General features: G+C 33.7%; 1 protein-coding gene across 1 annotated transcript; it reads left to right on the forward strand.

Moving 5' to 3' along the window:
• Window positions 1–3,573: 3,573 nt before the first annotated feature.
• On the forward strand, window positions 3,574–27,308 carry LOC125682762 (uncharacterized). The gene is made up of 7 exons (XM_056160915.1): window positions 3,574–3,784; window positions 8,767–9,078; window positions 9,170–9,306; window positions 9,393–9,609; window positions 11,027–11,134; window positions 25,940–26,008; window positions 26,175–27,308. The coding sequence occupies exons 1-7, from the start codon at window positions 3,574–3,576 to the stop codon at window positions 26,429–26,431; spliced, it is 1,311 nt and encodes a 436-aa protein (XP_056016890.1). The 3' UTR covers window positions 26,432–27,308.

Below are 27,308 nucleotides of genomic sequence, written 5' to 3' on the forward strand. Positions count from 1 at the left end.
ATTCCCTATATATTACTATCGGAGATGTGCACTGGTCGAGTCCACCTAGAAAAACCACTCAGGTGTGACAATCACATTTGGGGTATATACGGGTAGAGTAAATTAGGCTATCTGAGAGAAATAAGGCGGAAAAGATGAGAAATATGCACGTATTTATTAATTCATGTCACCTTTAACGTTTAAAGTAAATTTATAGCAGCTTTCGGGGAAATCAAACAATTAGATTTAAGACACAGATTATTGATAATTATACTACGTTAGCTGTAGACCAAGCTAATATTCTCCGTACCAAACGCTAACTTGTTTCCGCTGAAATTATATATTTAACATGAACATAAAAGTGATGATGAATTTACTGAACCCAAACACTGGGTTTTCACTAAAAATCTTTCGTCTTGCATAAAAGGACACGAAGTTCCCTGTTTATGTGAACATGTCTTATTGTCTGTATATACTATATATAAGAAATTTATTAATTTTTGCCGATACACCTCTTGAATTTAGACCAAAAATAATAATTGTAAACATGTATGATATGAAGGGGTGAGTTATCTCAAGAGAGGGGGCGAGTTGTCCCGAAGAAGGGACGAGTTGTCTTAGGGGCGAGTTGTCGCGAAGATGGGATGAGTTGTCTTGAGGGCGAATTGTTTTGGGGGGCGAGTTGTCCTGACACCGTATCGAGGGTCAACGCAAACTGCACGCTGATCGACGATCTATTGTACACATCCCTTTAAAGTGAGGAAAGTCTGCATTCTATTTAAAGGCATTTGACAATGAAGATGATAAAACATGACTCAGGATTATAATACACTATAAAACGATAAGTTTATAATACGGCTGCATTATTGAAAGGAATCATGAACTGGAAGGAACACCTAAGAATATTTATTTTGATTTTGAAAATTCCATTAGCTATCAAACAATGGCTGCAAGACATTGATGCCTACTGTCTTCAACGTTCACAGAGATATAAATTTAAGAAAAACAGGTGTTTTTTTTTTACTAAGGTATAAGCTTCCTTTAGAATGTAAATTTAGCCGACGTTTCCGCACTTTCAGAAGACAATGACGATATAAAGTATTTACTCATCGACATATTCTCAAGATATGCTTGGGCTCGATCTTTGAAAAACAAACAAAGACGACTTGTGGAAGATTGACAAAAAATCTTCGAACGGTGCCGACGTAGAGGAAAGGTAGAAGTTTTAGTCAAATGGCAAGAATACCCAAAGAAATTTATTTCCTGGGTAGAAGAGAATAAACTGAAAGACATATAAAAAGTCGATTTAACAGCTTACCCGCATTTTCTACCTAGCAGTCATGAAGTCAATATCATGCTCTATCTGTCAGAGAGAATTTGCACGCCCTAATAATCTGAGGAGATATATGCGAACTGCTCATGGGGGCAATCAACCATATCCTCAGAATTCTAAAGATAACACTCAAATCACTGAACCGTATCCTCCTCCTTCCTCTCCTCAGTATTTCACTCCTTCTCCCGAAATGGACAAGAGAGAGAAGAAGTTTCAGTTTTTACATCCCTTCACCATGATCGTTGCACGACCAACTATGTCAGGAAAATCCACATGGATCAAAAACTTAATACTACTAAATAAACAGCTTATAAGTCCCCCACCTGAAAGAATCTTGTGGATTTATAAGCGATGACAGCCCCTTTAGTATGAAATTACATACTGGATTTCGGGTATACAATTCATTCAAGGCATCACAGAAGACATCAAAACAGACAAGTTTATTAACTCTCGTGAAAGAACACTGCAGGATATTGACGACATGATGAAAGATGCCACCCAGGACAAAGAAATTTGCGAGCTATTTACGGAGGGTGCTCACCATCGCAACTTAAGTGTGATCTGTATTATGCAGAATCTGTTCAACAAAGGAAAGGGAAACCAAACCATGAGTCTAAATAGTCAATACATGTATATAGTTCTGTTTAAAAATCCTAGAGATCGACAACATATTACAAATGTATCCTGGAAATTCTAATAAACTGATGGATGCTTCTAAAAAAGCAGTGTCTGTTCCTTACGGTTCATACATTTTGGATCTAAAACAGACGGCTCCAGAATCAAGAAGATTTCAGACAAACATATTTAGACCCTATATAAGAATGTCAAACAACTCAAATCGTCATTTGACAGCAGATCGACAGGGTGATAGGCAGTCTCTAAAACTCACTTCCCGCAGTTCGAATCAGCATCTGACTACAGAAATGGCTTACCAACAAAGACAAGGTACTCAGGAGTATCATCATCCTCCCTCTAATTCTTATGCTACCCCACTAGATACGAGAAGTGTGCAGACAAGGGAAATAGAAGAAAGATACCTATCCTGTTCGTAATGCGGTACTATGTTTGCCAGCTCGTATGATTTACAACTAAAAATGGTTGTCCAATGGAAGAAGAAGAAAATGATGCAATGTCTGAGGTTAGTGACGAGGATGATGACAGTGGATTTGCACCCTTAGTCAATCAAGTATTAGAGGAAAATCAAACTCAGTTAAACAGAAAATTGGATCAGCTTATGGAGGAAAATCCCAAATTCACTCGACAGGAAGCTCAAGAGGAAGTGCGAAATATGATTTTACCGAAAGTCAGATCCTTGCTTTTCAGAAAATACAAACATATTCTCATAATTACGTGTAATCTAAACAAGAGCAAACTGCATCGTGGTATTCGAGAAGTTTCAACCCTGATGGAAATTACCGATATAGATGTGGAAAAGGCCATTTCCCGTGTTCTTAATAAGCATAAACAAGACTTTGATGAATTACTTGAAATTGAAGAAATTACTGATGATGAAGAACCTGTTGAAGATGAAGAGTCTGATGAAGAATCTGACGACGACAAGCAATTAGATGACTGGATGAAAGATGAAAATAACGAACAGTGATCAATCTCATAACTCCTATATAAAAAATAAATAAATAAAATAAAACAAAAACTGGGCGCCACTTTATAATTGATAAATTTTGAGTGTGGCGGAAAACATCAATCAATCATAACTCCTATAATGTAAAACTTATACGGTACCAGTTTTGATGCACTAGATGCGTTTTTCGACAAATAATGTCTCTTCAGTGATGCTCAACCGAAATGTTTGAAATCCGAAATAACTATGAAGTTTTAGATCTAAATATAGCCAAAAACAGCGTGCCAAACAAGTGGAGCCAAATTCGTCCAAGGATAAGAGCTATGCATGAGGGAGATAATCCTTAATTTTGAAATGAATTTCTAAATTTTATAACAGCAATTAAGGCCAGATGATATAAACAAATTTTTCTACCTTTAGCACTGAAGAGTTCCCATGGTAAAAAAAATACTTTGGTTGGTTTTGGTTTTTTCATTTATAGTTGTTTGGAACTCTTCTGTGTTTTAAGAGCAGGAAAGGGGGTCAGTAAACAATGTAAACAATTGTGATGCCAGAATCATTCAGGAAAAAATCAGGAAAAATTATTAGTAAAAAACGTCATCAAAGGTTACAGAATGCTAAGAAAGGTTATGCATTATCCCTTGGACGTAAGATAGTGAATGTTGATGCCAATAACAACATGGTGATCGAGGAGAAGTTGGATGAATCAAGAAAAAATTGTTCGTCTGGTGATAATTCACAAGAATGCCTAGGAAATGAAGAAAGGTATCCATCTGATGCATCAGAGAGTGAGGAATCGGAAGAAGAGCATGAGAAGATGATTTGTTGGAGACGAGTTGTGGAACTTGGAATTCTAGTGGACAATTTGGAAAAAGGTTGTGCTGCGTGTGGTAGACCACTAGATTTAACAACACATAAGACATTGTGAGGACGAAAAACGGTATGGACTTGGATCATTGCTATATATAAGATGTCAGCAGGAAGCATGCAGTTATCTTTCTCCTGTTTCTACTGGGAAACGTGACATAATGCAGAAATAAATGTAAAATGGCACATCAAAGAGGTCCTGTATTAGGCATTTCTTTATTTTTTTTCCAGAGATGAATAGCAAAGGAAAACCAAGAGTGACAAAAAAAAAACAAAAAAAAAAAAAAAAAAAAAAAAAAAAAAAAAAAAAACCAAAACACAAACAGTAAAATCATCAATGCCATTGTAAATTATTTTCAGAAGTTGTAAAATTTTACTCTTATATTATGGGAGATAACTCTTCTTTGTCTTGAGAAAATCAGCCAATGTGATATTTACAATTTTGCTTCTACTCAGAAAATTCACCCCGTATGGTATATGATTTTTAAGTTTATATTACACTTTAAACATTAAGGCAACATATTATGAAGTTTATTTTAATTTGTAAACCTTTACTGAGGGTGCAATGTCCATATATGTAATTTTATTGAAGCAGCAATTGATATTTTCCAAGTGTAAAATTTGTAATGCATTAATATTTTACATGTTATGTTGTAAATCTAATATCAGTACACTCTGTTCTCCCTGACAACCATTTTTTGAGGTATAAAAAAGGTAAACAGATGAAGAATAAACTAATTTACCATGATAACTATTGTTTTGTACTTTTTTTTTGAAATATGGAAAATATTTCACTCTCCAAGTCAAAGGGGAAAAGAATTCAATGAATTATCCACTTTTATAAAAGAATGATATCATATAAAGTCTCTTCGAAAGAAAAAATTTGTTTGTATCATCTGCCCTTAAATATACATCCGTATTTTCAAGCTAGTAACGAAGTACTTAGCTACTGGGCTATAAGCAATACAAAATAGATATAAGTGGCATCCCCGTTAGTTCTTATGGGGAAAATAAAAATCTAATGCCAAGTTCAAATTATATTATTGATATAAATAAACAGTGTACATAATTGTCATATATATATATATTATATATATATATATATATATATATATATATATAGAGAGAGAGAGAGAGAGAGAGAGAGAGAGAGAGAGAGAGAGAGAGAGAGACTATTACAAATTGTAAACACTATATTATTTATTCATATATGGAATATAAAATATAACATTTTATATACGTTGTCTTTCTTATTTCAATACAAAACCATGTTTACAATGACAGGTACATGTATTTCAGAGGTATCAAATGGCTCTATTTTCTAATTTCATGATGACCATGGGCCAAAGTGTGTAAGCCTGTATCACGTACATTACGTTTGTTACCATACGGACTTAGAGTTGTTTTACGTATTGACACAGAATACAATTGGTGATTAAAACTTCTGATCATATTCATTGAATGCCTCGTAGAGCTATGATCAAAGAGAGCTTGCTTAAATATGATTCGTGTTTCAAGTATTTGTCAATCACTATCAACCCCCTTTGCAGTTTTCCTTTCTTTTCCATCATATAACAAGCTATACATTTTAGATCTTAGACCATTGAATTCTTGTATCAGTGCCCTACCCCCCACCCCCGCATTAATCCTTAATTTTTTCCGAGAACTTTACAATTCATTTTTGAATAGAGATAATGGTCTTTGTCAAAACTACTGGTAAAGAGGGATGCATTTTCAAACATGTCTTGATAAATATAATTTGGTTTCAATAATGCAGCCGTATTATAAACATATCATTTTATGTGTATCATAATCCTGAATAATATTTTATTAACTTCACTGTCAAATGCCTTTAAATAGAATGCAGACTACACATTTCTCAGTTTAAAGAGATATATACAATAGATCGTCGGTCAGCGTGCAGTCTGCATTGACCCTCATACCCACAGGTCAACATTCCACCGTATCGATTGCACAGGTGATTTAAATGACCAGTGACCTACCCAGCGGTCATCCTTCAATACTCTCTATATAGTGAAGGATATCTTCTATATAATTCAATGTGAGGGATGGCCGGTGAGGGATGCACTCTATTTTCTTATAAGAGGGATAAGTGGAGCAAAAACCCCATTTCCTTTTCATCAGATTTATGACTATATGAATATATGTTCTCTGTGCATCGTTACTTGGTACCTATAATCGCTGAACATATATAGTGTGCTAATTCCATTTTTTATACGTGTTTATGCACCTAGGGGCCCATTATTTGGCAATAAGCTATCTATCTATCTAAAATTTAAAAACTCTTTTTTGAAATATTTTGACCGTGTTAAGATATTTACATTTTAGATAGATAATAAGAATATCTATTGATTGATGAAAACGTGAAGATAGCGGATAGTGATCAATCTCATAACTCTTAAAACGAATACAAAATAGAGAGTTGGACAAACACGGACCTCCTATATGGTGTATGGCGAAATTGGGCGTTTTCCATTATGCACATGTATAAATATTCTTACGAGAATGATTTCTTTCTGGACTAATCTACTGACTTGTACAGAAAACAAAATTGTCTGTGTATTGTATAAATTTTTAAGTTTGCAACATTTAAAAAAAAGGGGGGGGGGTATTGGCAATTCCTGGATAAATTGTATTCACAAAATCCTGTCTTCATGTGGTGTCCCAAATATATGGGACGTGCAAGATTCTTTAGACAAAACTATGGTCCTTGCTATTTTTAAACACCGTTTAAGTGATGAATTTATTCAAAAATGGGAAAGTGATAATAATAATTCAGATTTTTTAAGTCCAACTTTGGTCGTGAAAAATACCTTGAAAATTCACTTATTAAACTTAGAAAAATATTTGTCAAATTCAGAACCCCGAATCATCGGCTCCCAGTAGAGACAGGCAGGTTAGCAAATATTCTTTTGAATCAAGGAGCTTGTATACTTTGTAATTTAGGTCAAATTGTAGACGAGTTTCATTTTATTTTAGAATGCAAATCAATGTGTGCCATAAGAAAACAATTTTTACATTCAAGGCATTGTACAAATCCAAATTTGGTTAAATTTTCTGAAATAATGTCAACTAGAAGTGTTAAAAAATTGAGAAATCTATGTTTGTTTATAGCAAAAATATACGATTTAGTCTGTCCTCCATAACTCATCCATATAATCTATTTTTTCCTCGCTTCCTTCTTTTCTGCACTGCCCTTATGTGAACATGACTATGTTTGTGTCTCTCTTCCCTGTATCTCTTTTCCCATGTATCACATGTACTTAACCTCATGTACTACGTATTGTTGGTTTGAGTGAATAAAAAAAATTTGAAACTTGGATATACCAGAGGTGAGATAAGGTGCCTAAAAGTAGTAGGCATCCCCTGTCGACCTGGCACACTAGCTATGAGCTCTATATCTTGACCAGGTAAACGGAGTAACCCGTAGTCAAAATCAGTGTGTAAAGAACGGCCCAGTTATTAGTATGAAACAAGTCAGATAGCATTTGACTCAATGGTAGGTTGCATCGCCAAATTAGGTTGTTATAACGACCGTATGATTTCCTTAATGCTGACTTTAAACGAGACTGTTGAAACCCCTGTGACATCAATTTGTTTGTCAAAATTACTGGAGAGCACGTGCATTCATGTGTGCTAAATTCTGATTGGACTATTTTATAATTACTATAACTGTCTTTGTATCATGAAAATATTAGTATTTGATTCGAATATCTGTTGAATGACATCAACTTAAGTGCAAAGTCGTACTCTTGTGCTCGTGAATACACTTTTTCATTTAAATACATGTAGTAAAATAGCCATAACTTTCTTATAGATGACTAATCAAATGAAACCTATACGGTAGGCTTATGATATGAAGCCTAATTGAAGACGTAAACAAAAGTTCCCAATCAAATTCATGTGCGCACTAATGTATGTGCAATGTATTTTTTAACATCTAAAATCAAGTATCTATCTATAGCATTTTTATTTTTTTTAATGAAATGTTCTAAAGTTTAGGTTGCACCTGTGTGTGATGTTAAATTCACTTACTAGCAGTGATCACACAAGCATGTAACCTGAATTATAGATCATGACACTCAATTGATTATGAATTGTATGGAAAGTCATATTGTAAGTACATATTTAAACGCTTAATTGATTGTCATGATCAAAATCAACGCGCATGGACATCCCCATAATTTTGATTGCCTATACGTCTACACCTTTCTTGTTTTTAAATGAATTACTTTGAAAATAATACTTTCGATATCTTAGACATTTATAGGATTGACAAGATTAAAATCACTGACCAGTACGTGCATGCATGTTAAGTTGATATTGATTGGATAATACTTGCAGATCCAAAATTCTCTCAAGGATATATAGTGAATGTTATGCTGTTCTTAATAATACACCACTTTGTAAATGGGGGACGTTCGGGGAAGATCTATAACAGTCCTCGTTACAATTAAAACTAGATCTTCAGCTGTTTTAGATGAATATCAGATTGATGTATAGAGGTAGTTACATGTGTTTTAAGGTGAGATTGTTTAATATTTCTATTGCATGTATGTACAATTTATTTCTAATAATACTTCTAGTTATCAATTACCTCATATCTGAATACAGTCATGATATTTTCTATCCATATTGGATAAAGTCTCTTGTTCATAAATATATACACTGTATATCTATGTCGTTGGCATCACTGACCTCATATTTATGTACCTGTTTTTGCCATTCAATTGATACATGATCTCGTCATTTTCTTAACAAATGTCATTTTGAAGTATATATGGTATCTCTGTGTTCACCTAATGTGTATAAACAAAGGAACATGGAGGGTTCTTGATCAATAAACAGAATTTTCACCTCATACATATAAAGTTATTATTAGTAGAAACTTTTGCAAATAAGATAGTTTCCTTCAGCTTCATTTATTATAATATCATATTATGTTTATTTCATCAGAAAATACATGTACGAAATTTCATTTCAGTGCCTTTTCAAATACAATGCTTCCTGAAAATCAATTACTTTCCCATCGAAGGTGGGACTGCGGAATTAGAGTGCACGTCTCATGAAACCTTTATCAACCAACACGTATCCTGGATTAATCCACAGAACGAGATTGTTTCAAACTGCTCATTTCCTGGTTACTGCACAATACCAACAGACCCGAGAATTCATGTAACAGGTAGAAATGAGACATCAACATTGCGTATACACAGGGCAGCCTATACAGTAGATAATGGAGTTTGGTATTGTGTATTCAACACCTACCAATCATTTGAACGACTTTATATTATATGTAAGTCCCTTTGAACTTCAAGATTGATACAAAGTCGTCTTATTTGAAAGAAGTGTATCTGTTCATATTAAATTTCTTTTTTCAATTTCAGCAAAGCCTGCATATTTTTCTTTCCTCAATCCTCCACCTTACGGCAAATCGATTTCAAAAAATTCGATACATTTAATTTCAAAAGCGGATTGCATTTATCCCGAACCGAAATATATTGACTTGAAGTACAGGATTAAGGTATGCTATTTTTATTTGCCTAGGTTATCAATATAATCGTAAAGCATTTCAATCTCAATACATGAAAAGAACCTTTCTCTTTTCAGGGTAATGGAAAATTTAACATTTTTCAATTGAGAAGACCAAAATATCAATATATTACGAATACATCTTTATGCCGAGACCACGAAACTTCAATAAACATCACGATCCACTTATACAAAGACGACTTCCATAAAGTAATTGTGTTCTTCAAGTTTTCTTACACCACGTTATCAGGACATACATTCAGTACTACCGATGTAGTTGGTATAACCTTTCCAGGTTAGTTGATGCATGTATACATTTAAATAAATCGCCCAGTCTTCTTCCTCATACAAAACACTTAAGTTTAGAACACTAGGAGTGCAATATATTTCCCCTGCAGCTGTGGATCCGCTCTGTTTATAGGATAATAGCAGTAGAGAGAAATAAGTATGTAAACAACGGCTTAACAACACGCCAGACAGCATTGAACCTAATGATGAGCTATATTTGTTAACAAGATCGGTATGACGACCGTATATTTTCCAAAATACTGTCTTTCAACTAGAGTTTTGAAACGCAATGATATATGCTTGTTTGTCAGTAGCGTACTTCGATTTAAGAACAGACCATACGCAGAATAAGCTCTCGCGTGAATAATCAGGTGATAACGGATTATTGCTACATCAATATGGTTAGTTCACAATGGAGAAGCTGAAGTCATCCTGTTTGTCACAAAGCTTAATTGTACGTTTGCCGTCAACATCTATGTTCAATAAAATATCCAAATAAAAAGCACATGTGGAAGATTGCTGTGTATTGTATTTGGAGTTAACTGGGATATATTGAATTGACTTATGATCTGGTTTTTAAATCGAGGCAGGCTTCTGACAAAGATGTTGATGTTACAGTTCTTTCAGTAGCTCGTTTTAAGTCATGCATCTTTTGTAAATTCTATGGTCGTTATAATGATGTAGTTTTCCAATACAACTTCTCAATGCATCAAATATTGTCTGACGTGTTTTATAGCGACTGTTTGGCCGTTCTTGGCACACTGATGTTGACTACGAATGACCCCGTTTACCTGATCAAGACATAGGGCTTCACAAGAACAATCTCTTGCGTATAGAATCATTTGAGAGAGATAAACACCATATGCAGGTGATGATGGAATATTGCCACATAAATATTTAATAGCAATATACCAATATCAACTGCTTATGGTGTTTATATCTAAATTGATTCTATACGCAAGACCTTTTGCTGCATATGATCATTTTCTAAATCAAGGTACGCTACTGACAAACATGTTGATGTTTCAGGGTTCAACAGTCTCATTTAAAGTCAATATGTTCTTAATTCTATGGTCGTTATGATGATGTAATTTTCCAATACAACGTATCATTAGGTTTTTTTGGCACACTGACGTGACTGCAAACTACTTCGTTTACCTGATAATGACAGAGGATGCAATACTCCGCATAGTCCGATCTGGTATATCTAGAGGTCCGTGTTTGCCATTTCTCTATTGAATATTCCCTACGCGATTGATAAGATTGATCAATTTTCGTTAGCTTCACCTTTCTTTGTGAAAACAAATACTTTGCTATAATATGATTTTGACATTAAATTTAGATGTATGTTTGAAAATTTAAAAATAGCAATGTGACGTCTTTTCATCAGAGATTATCTTGAATTCATTCCATTGTTCTAACAGGCAGTTCAACTGCATGCCATTTGAATCCTTGTCAACATAATGGCAGCTGTTTAGAATCTGGAGAATGCAACTGTTCATCAAAGTTTACTGGATCGTTTTGCGAAGACGGTAAGGCATAATGGTAGTGGTTCGCTATGAGACCTGGGTTGAAAGTTACTTCAGTGATCGAATTCGCTAAGTTCAAGTTTGTTTATTCCAGATAGATTAAGAGGTATATAATATTTTGGAAAAGAATATATTTATATATGATTCCCACGCCTGGTATGTCCAGGGATCCGTGTTTGTTCTACTTTAAATTTTGTATTCTTTGAAGGGTATTGTGATTCATCAAATCTTCGTTATCTTCACTTTATCATTGATACCGGATTATTATTAGCAGAAAAATGAAGACAGCATATTCATAGCATTCCCATTGACAATATCTTTGTAGTCTTTTGTTTTCAGACCTTCCAATAGTCTGTTAAAATTCCCACGGGCACAGATTGTGCTCATTGTTAGGAGACATGTTTTTATATTCCTATGAAGCAGAGTTTATTCAAAAGCTTCTACATTAGAAGAAAACAAATCTTGCTGTGGCCTTAACCTTTAAAAATATCAACGACGCTTTATTTTTCTTAACTCGAGATTAAGGACACATCTGCTTCTTACGAAGATAATTTATTGAAAATCATTATTTCAGGTAAACTAACAATTCAGCGTTATGACTAATATTCACCTGCATCCCTCAACTGTTGCGATATGCAAGACCTTATTTTACGTCAGTTTTTAAATCAAGGCATGCAACTGACAAGCAATTGATATTGCACGGTTTCCAACAGTCTCGTTTTAAGTCCACATTTTGCAAATTCTATCGTCGTTAAATTGATGTAGTTTGCTAATACTACCTATCACTGGGTCAAATGCTGTATGATGTGTTTCATACTGATTGTTAGGCCGTTCATGACGCACTGATTTTGACTATTGATTACTCCGTTTACTTGATCAAGATATACCGTTCAAGGTGGGTGTGACCGGTCGAAAGAGGATGCTTACTCCTCATTGGAACTTGATACCACCTCTTTGATATCCAGGGGTCCGTGTTTGCCCAACTCTTTATTTTGTATCCTTTATACGAGTTATGAGATTGATCACTTTTCGTTTTAGTTCTAATATATCTCTTCTGAATCCCTGTCAACATAATAGCAGCTGCTTAGGGTTTGGGGAATGCAACTGTTTACTGAATGTTTACTTTTATGTTTTCCAAAGAAGATGAGAAATATTGGTAGTGGTTTGCTATCGGACTAAGACCCGGGATGCCAAAATGGGAAATGGGTGAAAGTACAAGTTTGTTTATTTCAGCAAGATTTAAAACATATAATATTCTGGACAAGAATTTATTTGTATATGATTCCCACCTCTGGTATGTCCAGAGATCCGTGTTTGTTTTACTGTAAATTTTGTATTCTTTATAGGATATTGAGATTCATCACTCTTTGTTATGTTTACTCTTATTATGGCCCCGAGATCGAAGATCAGAGGGCATATCGTTTTTGTCTGTCATTCTGTAATTCTGCCATTCTGCCATCCTGTCTGAAACTAACCTTGCTAATAATCTTTGAACATCAAGTGCTAGAGCTTTCATATTTCACATGAGTATCCCTTGTGACAAGAGCTTTCCATGGGTACTAAACCTTTTGATCTTGACATTTCATCTACTTTTTAAAAAATGACATTGCTCATAACTTCTAAATGGTAAATATTAGAGCTTTCATACTGCACATGAGCATTTCTTGTGACAAGATCTTTCTACTGATAATTGTCCATGTGACATTGTCCATCTTTGGAATTAAGAGCCATTCTCTGTAACCACTTAAAAAAATTCGGCACGCATAGTCACCGATTTTCACGAAACTCACCTGAATGAAACATCTATATAACATATTCAAGAAAATATATTTAAAAATTAGATAGTGATCATGGTTGCTATGGAAACAGGTACAATTTTATCAAGTTTGGCCATTTTCTAGAATTTGGTAGTTTTGGCACAAAAGTTGAATATAAAAGATTATGAATAGTCTTAAAATTCTAATTTTCAAATTAAATTATAAAACAGATCCCATATTTGTCATTTAAGGAAAAAAATTGAATAATGGACAATCCTAAGTGATTTTTATAATTGAACAAATCTGTAAAATTGTGTTTAAATTCAATGGTTTTTATGTCTTAATAACTTTTATTCTCATCCACCTCAAATAAAGTGACACAAGTTTTTAAAACAACTAATCTATGTTCTTCATAAATCTAAACTAAAACTTTTGGGAATCTGCCCATTTCATACAATTTGAAGTGAATGATTTATGGGGGGAAATGCATTCTGTAACCAAGAGTTATTCCCCTTTGAAACTCTTCAACGTCATAAGGCAGTAAAATTACATAGAAACACATATAATATGGCGGAATAATGTCTTACTGCATGCTGACAGAAGTTTAGACGAAGATATGTGGCATTCAAAATATTATCTCCACTCACCCACACGAAAGAAGGTGTGAGAGACATATCTCCGAGTACCAGCGTTCTAGTAATACAGGTAATTATTCTATTTACTTTGAAATCCATTCACAAGCCTAGAATTAATCAACTTGATCACAATCATTTGATGTCAAATGTTTTCATAGACATTGTGTACAATTATGGATTTCTTTAGATCTGCCAATAGCATGGCACATATGATGTGTGTGCGTGCTAAATATTCACCCTTCAACTCGCCACTGCTTCAGTTGTATTGATATGACGTCAAAATGTAGACTGTGGCGTCACACATTACAGTACTTAGATCTACTTAGGCCTAATGCAGCACACTTTATTCTGTAGGGGATCGTATGACTAGGATGAAATTGAGATAATAAATGCAAAATCGTTATCATTATTTGTTTTATAATAGAATGAAGTAATAGAATCATTAAAAAAAATCATAGATATTTATTCATTTGAAAAATGCATGACCTTTCGTTATTATACATATTACATAAAAGAAAAGAGACGCCCTGTTGTGATTAAGCCATTGCATACTTTTTTCCCCCATTGATACATGCCAAAACATTGAATAAGCTCTCCTTCGTGAAATAAAGTAATGGGTCATAACATTGAATTTTATCTCTAATCTTTTGTACTTGTATCAGTTCGGGGGGGGGGGGGGTTATACATGTACAGATACTCAACTGAGAAGTGATTGAGGTGGGGACACTATTCAGTTTTACACTATTCACATCCACATATTAATTATTCTTTACTTTTGATGATACTTTATAAAATTATCAATTCTATGAATAAATTCAATTAATTAAACAGAATTGAAATATTGTAGAAATACCAATTCTGATACACGTTAGACTATACATGTTATGCATGGAAATTTACTCTATTTTTTTTCTTTTTTGTTCAGCTTGATTTTGTTTTCATTTTACACATGCCACTAACAAAACAAAAGTATTTATTAAGGACATACAAGCAACATTTCTGACATTGATTTTTCCCCCATCTTCTTGATATAAAAAGCTATCGTATGATTTCGGAAATAAATTCAAATTTTACCGGCCTGGGTAGCTTAGCGATTAGATAACCTATCTTGTAATGCAGGGGTCATGGATTTGATCCATTCTTTGCTAAAATATATTTGTACTGTCCTTATATATACAACCTGATGTAATACATAACTTTTGATTGCAACAATATTAGAAACTATCAAAATACTGAGTACCGGTATGCTATCTCTAAAACAGACATGGTAATACGACGTACCCTAAGATTTTTTTTGTAGAAACGAGACAGAGTGCACATTCATGAAACTTGATATATATTATTAAGAAACGTCGCAGAAGTCCTCAAGTGATAAAATACCGCAAAACAATTCTCACTGTTTTGAATTTTATAATTAACCCATCATGGCCATGTGTTGATTAATTGAGGTCATATAATCACCTTAGAGTTTAGATAAAACTAAATCTAGATAAGAATACATGTATTTAAGTAAGTTATTACCTACCGTAAGAAAAGGGTTTGAATAAGATTTCATTCAAACATATAATTTAAGGAATACATATTACAGCTACATATTCATCTTGGTATTTCTCTTAAAATTAATATTATTTATTGATTTTGTAGGAAGTGTCATATTGTCATTTTGGTGGGGGCCAAGTCAGAAGCATCAGTGTATGTTCGATGCTTATGTTGCCACAAAGGATATGATAGAGTGTGGTTCATTTAACCGGAAAGAATTTCTATCAGGACAGCAGATCACATTATATTTTAGTTGCCTCTATGCCATTGAGAAGACGATTAAAGCCATGATGACTATATATGCGCAAAATTAGAAAATAAAAAAGATTGTGTGTGCTTATCTTGTCTATTTTGTAATATATGATTCTAAAATAAAGGTATACCATTTATAATAGGATACGATTATGAAATATTCATCAGTGGAACCCACTGCTCAAAGGCCGTAATTAAGCGCCGAGCATAGGCCTAAATTTTGCAACCCTCACTGGCAATGGTGACGTCTCCATATGAGTGAAAAATTCTTCGGCGGTACGTTAAATGATAATCAATGAATCAACCCGTGGGTTCCAACGATGTCAGATATTAAAGATATTGACTTTCCCAGCATACTAAATGACTTCAATATGAACATCATTGGTATGTTACAGTTACAAGCAAGGTCTTCTTATGATACCTATGTTTAAAAAGATACGTTAAACGAGTGACCATGATGAACGTCCAGACTCTAGAAAACAGAGGCCCTCAATTGTTTTTAATCAAATGCCAAGGTCACGAGTCAAGGTCAAAATACTTCCTAATAAGTAACTGTAAATTGTCAAGTCATGTATTAAAAAATATTAGTTTAATAGATTTCATACATGGTACTGGCATAACATTTCTTGCACATACATAGTAAGCAGAGCTAATATTGAACTGCAGAGAGAGAGAGAGAGAGAGAGAGAGGGGGGGGGGTAATTTCTCATGAATCAATGATAAATTACAATCTTTATGTATCTTATTTAGTTTATTTAACTTGAACAATTTTTAAGATCAATGATTCAATTTCAATGTCACACTTAATTCGATTGGCAAGGTGAAAAAATGTACATGATAGTTTGAAATAACTGAAATATTCAAATATGCATTTTCTAGATATGGTAGTTATTTTGATGAATTCTTGAGATATACATTTGCAATTTGTGATACATGTACAATACACAAATAGAAATCATGCACATTTGAAGAAACAAAATTAAAAAACAAAAACTATGCATTGATTTAATTATCTGTTACAAATTAAGAATGTTTATGATTGAAGAACATGCATGATGTATAACAAAATGAGATTTACCTGAAAAGAATGAGAACATCAAGTTTGCTGTTTTATGATATTTTGTTACCATAGCAACAATGTAATATGAATTATCTATCAGTATTAATATTTTATCAACTATAACATTGACTTCAGTTGAATCTGTCTATAAAAGCATTTTTTGGGGGGGGGGGGGGGGGGGGGTCTAAAAATTTATTTATTTTGCATGGATTTCGAATTTGAAAAGAAATAGCAATTTTCGTTTCCATGGCAACAAACATGAATTCTCAAATTACACTTGTTAAAATTTAAAATCTAACATCAGTAGCAATCGGTTATTAAGATTATATACTTTGAATACATAGAAAATTGTATTTTGAATTACATTGAAAAATGTATATCTACTGTCATATCATGACGAAATGCATCATTTTGTTTCCATGGAAACACAGCTTAGATGGTAGATTCCCAAACATGTCTCATTGTTATATGATAGTACTATATCTAATGTATGTTGTACAATCATTTATAGATTTCAAGCTGAATGCGGGAATTTTTATCCATCATTCAAATTTGCCTCTAAATTAGCTTTTTCAGAATGTATCAAACAACCCTCTTTTCCAGACAGAATGAAAATATAAAAGAATTATTCAAACCTTTTACTAAATATCAAACTAAATAATAAAAATGCTATATAGTATCATTTGATAATGATTAAATAAGAACTCAAACAGGTTAATCCAGTATAGTTGAATGAAAAATGTCATTTTTCATGCGAAAATTGACTCTTTTGTGACCTGAATGGCATGTGTTACCATGGCAACAGAGTTGCATAGCAACCAAATTATGATGGTTTTACATTACTTATGACAGATTAAGTCGATGTGCCAAATTTGAAAAAAAATCGGTGATAGTGCGTGCCGGACCCCTTATATAATTGTTTAAGTGGTTACAGAGTATGGCTCTTAACCATTATCGGGGGCATTTGTGTTTCACTAACACATCTTGTTATTGATACCGAATCATCAGCATCAGAGAAATAAAGACAAGTTATTCGTAGGATTGCTGCAATTAAATGTTTAATAGGAATACCATTGATACATGCAATAACTTTAAAATCATTGGCAAAAGAAGCGATCACGCGTGAGTTTAGTAAACCAGATGTGATCAAAGAATTAGAAAGGTTACACGAGGCATACATTTTGGTTTCAGCTGATAAAGATGATAACAAGATTGTTTTTGTAAGGCTCATTCTTACAACTGTATACTAAACGAATTTTAATTCCACATTCGGTAATCGTACTTTTACTCCAACTAAACTTTCAAATGATGAAAAATCTTCAAAATCATACAATTTTTAGACATTACAAGATGTACTGTGAGCAATGCTCACTAAAAATACCCCGCTTACCCCGATTTCTCAAAGGGTGTTGTTAATAAATATAAATTACCTGTTTCCTGAGTGTAAAAAAGAAAGAACATGACAAAACCTTAAGTAGTCTCTTCTCTAGGAGTGCACTTGATCTTTGACCCTTTAACCCTAATATCGATAGGGAACATGTTCGTCCCATGGATAGTCCATATGTATGATATGGTGACTGTAGGTGGAAAAGGGTAACGCTTTAGAGCCCGCAAACCATTGCGTCTACAGATGGACAGACGGACAACCCGATTCCAGTATAAATTCCCCCACAACTTTGTTGCGGGTGGTATAATTAATATCCTAGTTAATGACATGGATGGATATGAATTATCGTGTCTATTCTGCATGCATAGTGACCAGTAGTCCAAATATGCTTTGTTAAAAACAACTAATTCCACGCATAAACACTCTGAAGTTGAAATAAAAAATGTGCTGGAGTTTCTCATTGACAATATCTTCGTAGTCTTTGATTATCAGGTCTTCCAATAGTTTGTTAGAATTGCCATGGACACAGTCTGTTCTCCATTGTTAGCTGAGCTGGTTTGTTTCTTCTTATGAAGCAGAATTTATTCCAAAGCTTCTCCATCAGAAGAAAACAATCTTTTGATATGGCTTTCAACTCAACATTTAGATATTTCGACGGCGTTTTATCTATCTTAACTGGAAATGAAGGACACCAAATAGTCCTCCACATCTGCTTCGTACTTAAATATTTTATTGAAATAAATATTAAGGGCAAACCAATAACTCAATTATATGACAAACGAGATTTCAGCTTCTCCATCATCAACTTCCCATATCTATGTAGCAATATTCCATTAGTACCTGCAATTCGTATTAATATTTCTCAACTGATTCGATAAGCAGGGGATTGTTTTGCTTATGATCAGTTTTCAAATCGAGGCAGCCTATTGACAAACAAGTTGATGTTAGTTCCAGTGGTTTGAATAATATCATTTAAAGTCAGCATTTCGCAAATTCTATGGTCGTTTTTAATGATCGAGTTTGCCAATACAACCTATTATTGGATCGAATGCTTTCTGACGTGTTTCATACGGGTTGTTGGACCGTTCATGACACATTTATTTGTTTACCTTATCAAGATATAGGATTCACGGTGGGTGCGACCGGTCGACAGGGGAGGTTTATTCGCCCTAGGCACCTCATTACACCTGTGGTATATCTAGCTGTCCGTGTTTGTCCAAATTTATATTTTGTATTCCTTAAAGAAGTTATAAATTTGATCATTGTTTGTTATCTTCACCTTTTATGTGTGTGAAATAAAAATCATATGTTACTACCTACAGTGACTGAAGGGGTGATCTAACCGAATGCAGAAACTGGAATGTCATCAGTCACATTGGAAAGAATGAAAAGCTAATAGAAAATGTAATCATATAAAAAAGTTCACTCGAGTCTGAACAAGAAGGGTTTTGACATGAACAAGGGACAACAAAATCTTGCACAATGCCATTCAACTGTCTGTCGAGTAGAAATAAATCCTCAATACACTGTTTATGAATATTGAGAAAGCGTTTAAGAAATAAGATAACATTTTTGAGTGTTATTTGGATATGTCATGAAGATGGTCACGTGATCAAATCCTATAACACCCGAAGGGCATAAAGGGAGTCACGGTAGATTTAACCACGTACCAACTTATTGTCATATCTCAATAACCCTAAAATATTTTATTTCTAATATCTATATTTTCTGTTTTATTTGTGTTATTACCGAGCTTCCGAAATAACGATCATGCAACACAAAATATAATTCCTTAGATTTCTATAGAATAAATGATTAGGAACAAAATCTAAGAGAATATAAAATATGAATATTTGATTTAGAAGGTTTAAAAAGACCAAACAGTTGTGAAACAACGGTAATTTAGAGCGTAAAGAGCGAAAAGTCAACTCAATTGAAGACAGGAAGAGCGGAGTAAACTACATCCGTGATGTGATTTGGTTGTGATCAGTGATGGAGCAACTGGGACGTTGGCCTAGCCTACTTGAAGTTGAAAAGGCAATTGCTGAACAGCCAATCGTAACTACTCGGCTATTTCCGTAACCGCAAATGAACTTCGCATTTGGATCGACACCATAAGAGTCGGTCGCTATGTGTACATACATGTACATGTATCTATGACGTCATAGTCGTACGGTACAATATGAAACGCGAACTTTCAAATGCAACTAAGCTATCATGCATATCTAAGGTATTCTACCTTTATCAGATTCCACTTAAATGAGTGAATAAGACGTTAATGATACCAACACTGAATCTATGGTGAACATCTAAAGAGCACATTATACTCGGATTCGGTTCTAGCCTTTAATTTCATCCACATTTCATCCACATGCTTGCCTTATATGATGTGCAATTGTTCAACTATCAAAATTTGTAACGAATACTCGTTTTGATAATTAATTAATACTTTTCGACTAAGAAAATAAATAAAGAAATTCGAGGACATTCTGGAGTTTTGGAAATAGTCGAAAAAAGTTTAGGGTAGAAGGTAATCAGCTAGGGGCAGTCGATTAACTGGAATCACACGTGCGATTTTATTTTGCTTAGAGATAGTGAAGTATTGAAACAATATTCGAATCATGGGGACGTGCATTATTGTCCATCGTGCAAAGCCATCAAAACATACAAAACAACTTGAATACTTTGATTATATATCCTTTATTCACTCTTTCATAGGCTGCTGTTATAATGACGCTATGAAAAGTTCATCAATATTTTATTGGGACGCATCCTTATTCACATCAACAAATATTTAGTAAAATTAAATTCAAAAGTATGCATATCTGTTATAATTGGATTAAATCAATAAAAACAAGTATTCTGAGAGTATTGCATGACAATTTATAGTCCCCTACCGGTCGCGAAAATTAATGGACCGCAAGAAAATTCAAAGTTCATTATGTAGGTTATGGTAAAAGGGAATATTGGGGAACCAGGATAGGAATGGTTGGAAATCAATATTATTCAGGTACAAAGACTAGATCTGGAAAAAGGATTAGGTTTGGGTCTTTAACAAAGTACATACACTCTGAAATGTAGGTGATCATGAATAATTTAGCTACATCGTTGTATTACTATGATTCAAGTTTTAATAAGTGTAGTACTCTAATCTATAGAAATAATAACATTGCATGTTAAAGTTAAGCTTGTGTGGACTAGTTCTTAGCCAATTTATAGAGGTAAACTATAAATGTACCAATTATCAAATGAATATCTGTAAGCACAACAAAAAACTCTGGAAAAGCTCACACTACCTTTCAAGTCAAACGTCCTTCAAAGCGGTATGAAACACGTCAGACAGCATTTGACCCAATGATAGGTTGTAATATTTATTGGTAAACTAGATCGTTAAAACGACCATAGAATTTGCCAAATACTGACTTTCAATGAGACTGTTGAAACTCTTATGACCCGAACTTTTTTGTCAGTAGCCTGTCTCCAATTAAAAACTGACCATACGCAGAACAAGCCCTTGCGTATCGAATCAGTTGAATTATATATATGCCATATGCAGGTGATAATGGAATATTGTTACATAATTATTGGAAGCTGACGATGGAAAAACTAAAATCATCCACTTTGTCATAAAGTTGAGTTGTTCGTTTGCCATTATATTCATTTTCAATAAAATATTTACCCCGGTAAGTACGATGCAGATACGGAGGATGTTATCACAAAGCAATGTACTAAATATCAATGGAATATCTGGAAGCATAACAAAAGCAAGTCCGGAATCCGATAATTCACGCTAAGTTAAAGGTCAATAACTTAGTGAAAAATCAACAGACCGAAAAACTTCAAACTTGATCTGTAACTTCTTATGGCAGAGCAATGTACAAAACTGCAATTTAGAACAAAACTAGTCCAGAGACTGAGAATTCATTCATTTTTTTTTATGTCCAAGGGCTATAAATTAGTGAAAAATCAACAAACCAAGCTTAAGGGGATATGATTGTAACGTTTTTGAAGTCACTGCGCAACTCGAACTAACGTACGTAGGTCTTGATTGTCGTGACATATATTGATTATGACTTTGACTTAAGTCATATTTTCGAAATACAAAAGCATAAATCATAAAGTTGGGGCCTTATTTTGATTAAATAATTTTGTATGAATGCCGTTATGACGTGTTTTTAGAAAATATGAGGTAACGACATAAGCGCGTGATTTTTGACGCCATGTTTACGTTGCTTACGTTGACAGCAGACAGAGTTTGACAGATGTCGTGGTATCGCATGTTATTATATATTTCTAGACCTGTGTATTCTGTTCAAAATAGAAATGAAAGACGGAGTCGCAACACGTCGAACAGAATCTCTGCACAATTTTAAAAGTACATATAGCCAAATTGAACGACAATAAACTTGGGGCTAAAATATTCTGCAAAATTTTTTTCATGCCAGAGTAATAATAAATACTTTGTATTATATTTCGAGATTTCGTAAATAATAAAAAATAATTGAAAAATATATTTACCCGAGGACTAAATATTTTGTCGGCACATAGGTACATGTATATACTGTCTGCGTCTTGTGAATTATTTAATGCAATTCATTGGTTCATCTGTGATACATGTAACCTCATGTACCATAATAAGTAGATATATACAAAGCAGGCTACGAATTATTTAGCACTGGTTTCTGCATATGCATGGTGGAATTTAATTACCGATTTACTCATCAGAGAAAGTCCAAATGAGGTGTGGATGCATTTTTTGCAAAAATTATTGAAATGTACGTAAGTTTAATTGTTTATTTGAATCAAAATTATATATAGTTAGATGTTTGGATTTGAAATTAGATCGGCCGATGCGTGTCGAAACACCTAGACGTCATAAAACGGAGGAAATGCGGAATAGGCAAAATCAAAACTTACTTTATCATCCTGTAGCTGCTCTCATCAAATAATGATTGTATGCTTTAAATCTAACATAGTACATTTATTTTACCCATCTAATTTTCATTTGCAGATCGGGGGGGGGGGGGGGGGGGGTGTGACTTAAACGACTGAGTGTTCTAGACTGCCTCTCCTCTACTTTGAAACGGGTATACTTGCTACGCAAATTCCATATTTGAATAGACCCAATCCCACCCCTCCGCAGATTGCGTAGAAAGAAAACCAAACATTTGATTATAATTCTTGTATAATTTTTTTAAATAATAAAGTAGGGGATTTAGAGGAGTACACCCCCCCCCCCCTCCCTAGGCATCTGATCTCACTTCTGGTATGTCCAGGGATCCGTGTTTGTCCAACTCTTTATTTTGTATTCCTTATAGGAGTTATAAAATTGATCACTGTTCATTTTCTTCAACTTTCATTAATAGTTTATGAAAATGTTTAGTGCTCCCAACTTGTTACACCCCCTCCCTTTTCGAAACATTAATAGGTTTCACCAGAATAGCAGTTGAAATTTTAGAATAGTTAGAATCAATAGCAATAAAATAATTTACACATACATATAAAACAATATTTGCAGAGGGGTACATAATGTAGATCTGCGATACGTAATTTCTTTACGCGAGTATCTAGTTGAATCATTAATGATCTAATTAGTATGTGTCCATCATCCGTTGATTCATGTCAATTCTATTGCATTTTTCACAGTTTGCACTTTTACTATAATGAATTACATCCACTGATTCAATTACAACTAATGGCACAAGACTATCTTTGATTATTAAATACTAATGCGCAATTACAGTATCAATATCGGATGTCAGATTGCTACTTGTTTGAATTATTTTTTCAAATCAAAATAAGACCGTGTTCAAAACAATTTGAGCCAAACATTTGATTATTGTGGTTAAAGATTCACTAAAGTATTAAAGTTTTAATGAGATCAGAACATTTAGGTTGGTCGGTGATATGATTTTAAAGCAATACAAGCTGTAACTGACGGAATATAAATCAAAAAAATAAAAGAACAAATAATCAACATATATGTGATTGAATATATATAACTTAATAGGATCAGTGTGAATCTGAAGCATTAAACCCGTCAAATTAGCAGAAAATATAGATTCATGAATCATTGTCATCCTGTCAGTAATTCCTGCTCGTAACCTCCGATGTGCATTGACCTTGGAGGTCACCAGTTCGGAAAAAGCGAAAGAGAGGCACTGAGCACGTGTTAGATTTGTAAACAGTTTAACATGCCAATTTTATAGAAAATTCACAATCAAAATTTCATTTGAGTGGCACATTTGCGTAATTATTACCTTTTTACACTTGCATAGTATTTCTAGTCATTAATGAAACAACGTAATATTTTAAAACAAACGACACGTGTAGTTACTCGCGTCAGTTTCCGTCTTTGTATATGGCCTCGGTCTCAGCAACCCGATTATGTTCGGCAATCATCGTTACCATATGTCCGTGTATACGACACAATGGCGGTTTATACGAAACGCTCATTGTAGGTGTGCTATCAAACAGTATTCCCTTGTTTATTTTGCAGAATTTTTCTTCAGATCTTGGGGATTATATTAGTTAAACTGGTAGGTGTTATTTGGTGAATAATTGGACAGTTGAAAAAATACCGTCAGTTACAGTTTGTATTGCTATAAGTGTTGTTTTTTTGTTTGGTTTGGTACCTTTATGCATTCTTTATATGAAATTTCAAAAATTCTATATATATTCATACAGGATATGAGTTTTTGGCGTTTATCTGAACAATTTACGCCCAAAATGAAAAAAAGGACAGAGGAAATTCAGACTGTTTTCTTTCCAAATTGAATTCGTTTTCATACCAACTAAAATATTTTCACAAATTAACCACTTTTAAGAACATAAGATTTAAACGTTGTGTTTGATGTTTTAAAAAAATGTGTTTCAGAGAAAGAAAAAAAAACCAGTCCGATTTATTTGTAGCAATTTTCAATGACCTCAGATGACCTTCAGTTCATCATATCTTTTTATCCAATTCATTGACATGCCAATATTTTTTATTAGTCCTGTAGCTATGGATGCCATCTTTACAGCATAGTAAAATAATTAAAATCTAATTACATTCAGTAAATGTTTTTGACCATTTTCCTAAAAAAAACTCTATCCTCAAAAAGATATTTTTTAGAGGCGCTGAGGAAATTCGGACTGAATTTTGGGCAATTTGTTTTTGCGTTATGTGGAAAATATTTTCACATAATAGTGTCTGCACATAGACTGTTTGAATGATGGCCATTAAATATAGCCATATTACAGCCTGTTTGTTTGTTGTACATATTTTTGGATCTACAACTGGTAAATTTTGGCCTTTTGTGTTTTTTCAACATTGTTAGGTTCAGGGGTTGTTTCCATGGAAACGAACTCATTTGCATATATAAAAATTGTCATTTTTCAAACAGGAGAGACCTCCTTTCTATGATAAAATGATTTTCAGAAAAATCTAATTACTTTCATCTCAGCATCATATCCCCTTAAGACGAAATTTGAACTTGATTTGTAATTTGTTATGGCAACACAATGTTCCAAATATGAAAAAAAAAACATCTATAAGAAAAGGTGAAGATAACGAACAGTGATCAATCTCATAACTCCTATAAGCAATACAAAATAAAGCGTTGGGCAAACACGGACCCCTGGATATACCAGAGGTGGGATCAAGTGCCTAGGAGGAGTAAGCACCTCCGGTCGACCGCACACATCTGCGTGAGCCCTATATATTCATCAGGTAAACGGAGTTATCCGTAGTCAAAATCAGTTTTCCAAGAACAGCTTAACAGTAGGTATGAAACATGTAAGACAGTATTTGACCAAATGATACATGTAGGTTGTATTGGCACACTAGATCGTTATAACGATCATAGAATTTGCAAAATGCTGACATTGAACGCGACTATCGGAACCTCTACACCATCGACTCGTTTGTCAGTAACCTGTTTCGATTTAAAAACTGACCATAAGCAGAACAAGCTCTGGTGTATCGAATCAGTTGAGAGATATAAACACCATATGCAGGTGGTAATGGAATATTGGAAATAAGAATAGAGAAAAAGTGTGGAAAACTTATTTTCCGGACTGATGGACAGACGAAAGGACAGACGGAGTGCAGACTTTATCTGCATGGGACTAATGAAACAACATCGGTTGTGTAAATGTTTGGAACGAGTGGGACTTATTTCATTTTTCTCTTATTAGCAATAAGCAACGAAGGCACCATCCTCCCAAGATCTTCAACGACTGTCATTTCAACAGTTTCTACAACAGGTAAATGTATATCTTTAAACTAGCGACATATACAGTAGACAAATATTGTGTATAAATTTTGTAATTTTATTTTACAATTGTAAAGTATTTATCCAAAATACTAGCTTGCGAAATACCAAGGTCTTTGTACTCAGTAAATTAATATGTTTCTTTCTTGTTTTACCAGATGGACTGGACGAAAATGTCTTATATATAATTTTGGTATTGATAGCGATATTTTTGCTTGGTTTTGGGTGCGTGTGCTGGTTCCGATACAAAGGAAATAACCCAAACGTTTATGGTGAATTAGAAGATACAACTTGGTGTTGCAGTTTTACAAATCGGGCTTCGAATGAAATAAACACCGATGTGTCTCCAGAAGAAACTGCTAAAATTTCAGCAGATACAACGTTGGGTGTAGATGCTAAAGAGACAGATGTGTAACCGAAATGCAAATTGTTTGCAACATGCTGACTTTAAGAAGACAGTGGAATCATGTTAAGTTAAATTTTATAAAAGCGTCTGTGAAATTATCATTGACTTCTAAATGATAATATAGTAAAATTATATTGTACATTGTGTACATAATATGCATAAATAATTATCATACATATTGTCTTTATGCTTTAAGGTGATGTTAGACGTTCAAGTGCGATATAATAGTACGGAAAAGGAAAAAAAAATCACACCCCTAATTTGTATTCATATCAAAGTGGCTTGGAATGTTTGTTTAAAGATATTACCACTTTCTTTAGATACGAATCATAATATTTCAAACTATTCATTCTGTTTATTCATGTGAAAGAGTTATGGTGATTTTTAAAATGTCATTAACGAATTTTACACAACTATTAAACAAGAAAAAAATATCTTAATATTAATGAAACACAAAGCTTTAAGCATTTTCAAAAGATTCAATGAGAAAGAGAATTTCTTATCATAACGATAATGTTCTTCAAAGTGTCAAAGAATCTAAATATTTGGGGATTGCATTCTCCTGGTACAGGTTGTTGTAGTAAAGCCAATACGTAGGAGCTATGTATAATGTCATTGAATGAAAGAACAATGTAGTCCTTTTAGGTTACCTGTGAAATGCCAGATCGACTTGTTTTATAACATTAGGGCTAGTATTATTATATGGATTTCAGAAATCGAGATTTGAAAATTGAGGTACTGTAGTGGACAGTATAGAGGGAATTTATACTGTCTCGCTTGAGAACTAGCTTTTCTGGGTATGTAGTAGATTCTCTCCATTGATTACGCGGTTAAGAAACGGCGGATGTGATCAGTCCTTAGATAAGTGACCGCTACTTGTTACAAA

Source organism: Ostrea edulis, chromosome 3 (genome assembly GCF_947568905.1).
Source record: "Ostrea edulis chromosome 3, xbOstEdul1.1, whole genome shotgun sequence".
NCBI lineage: Eukaryota > Metazoa > Mollusca > Bivalvia > Ostreida > Ostreidae > Ostrea > Ostrea edulis.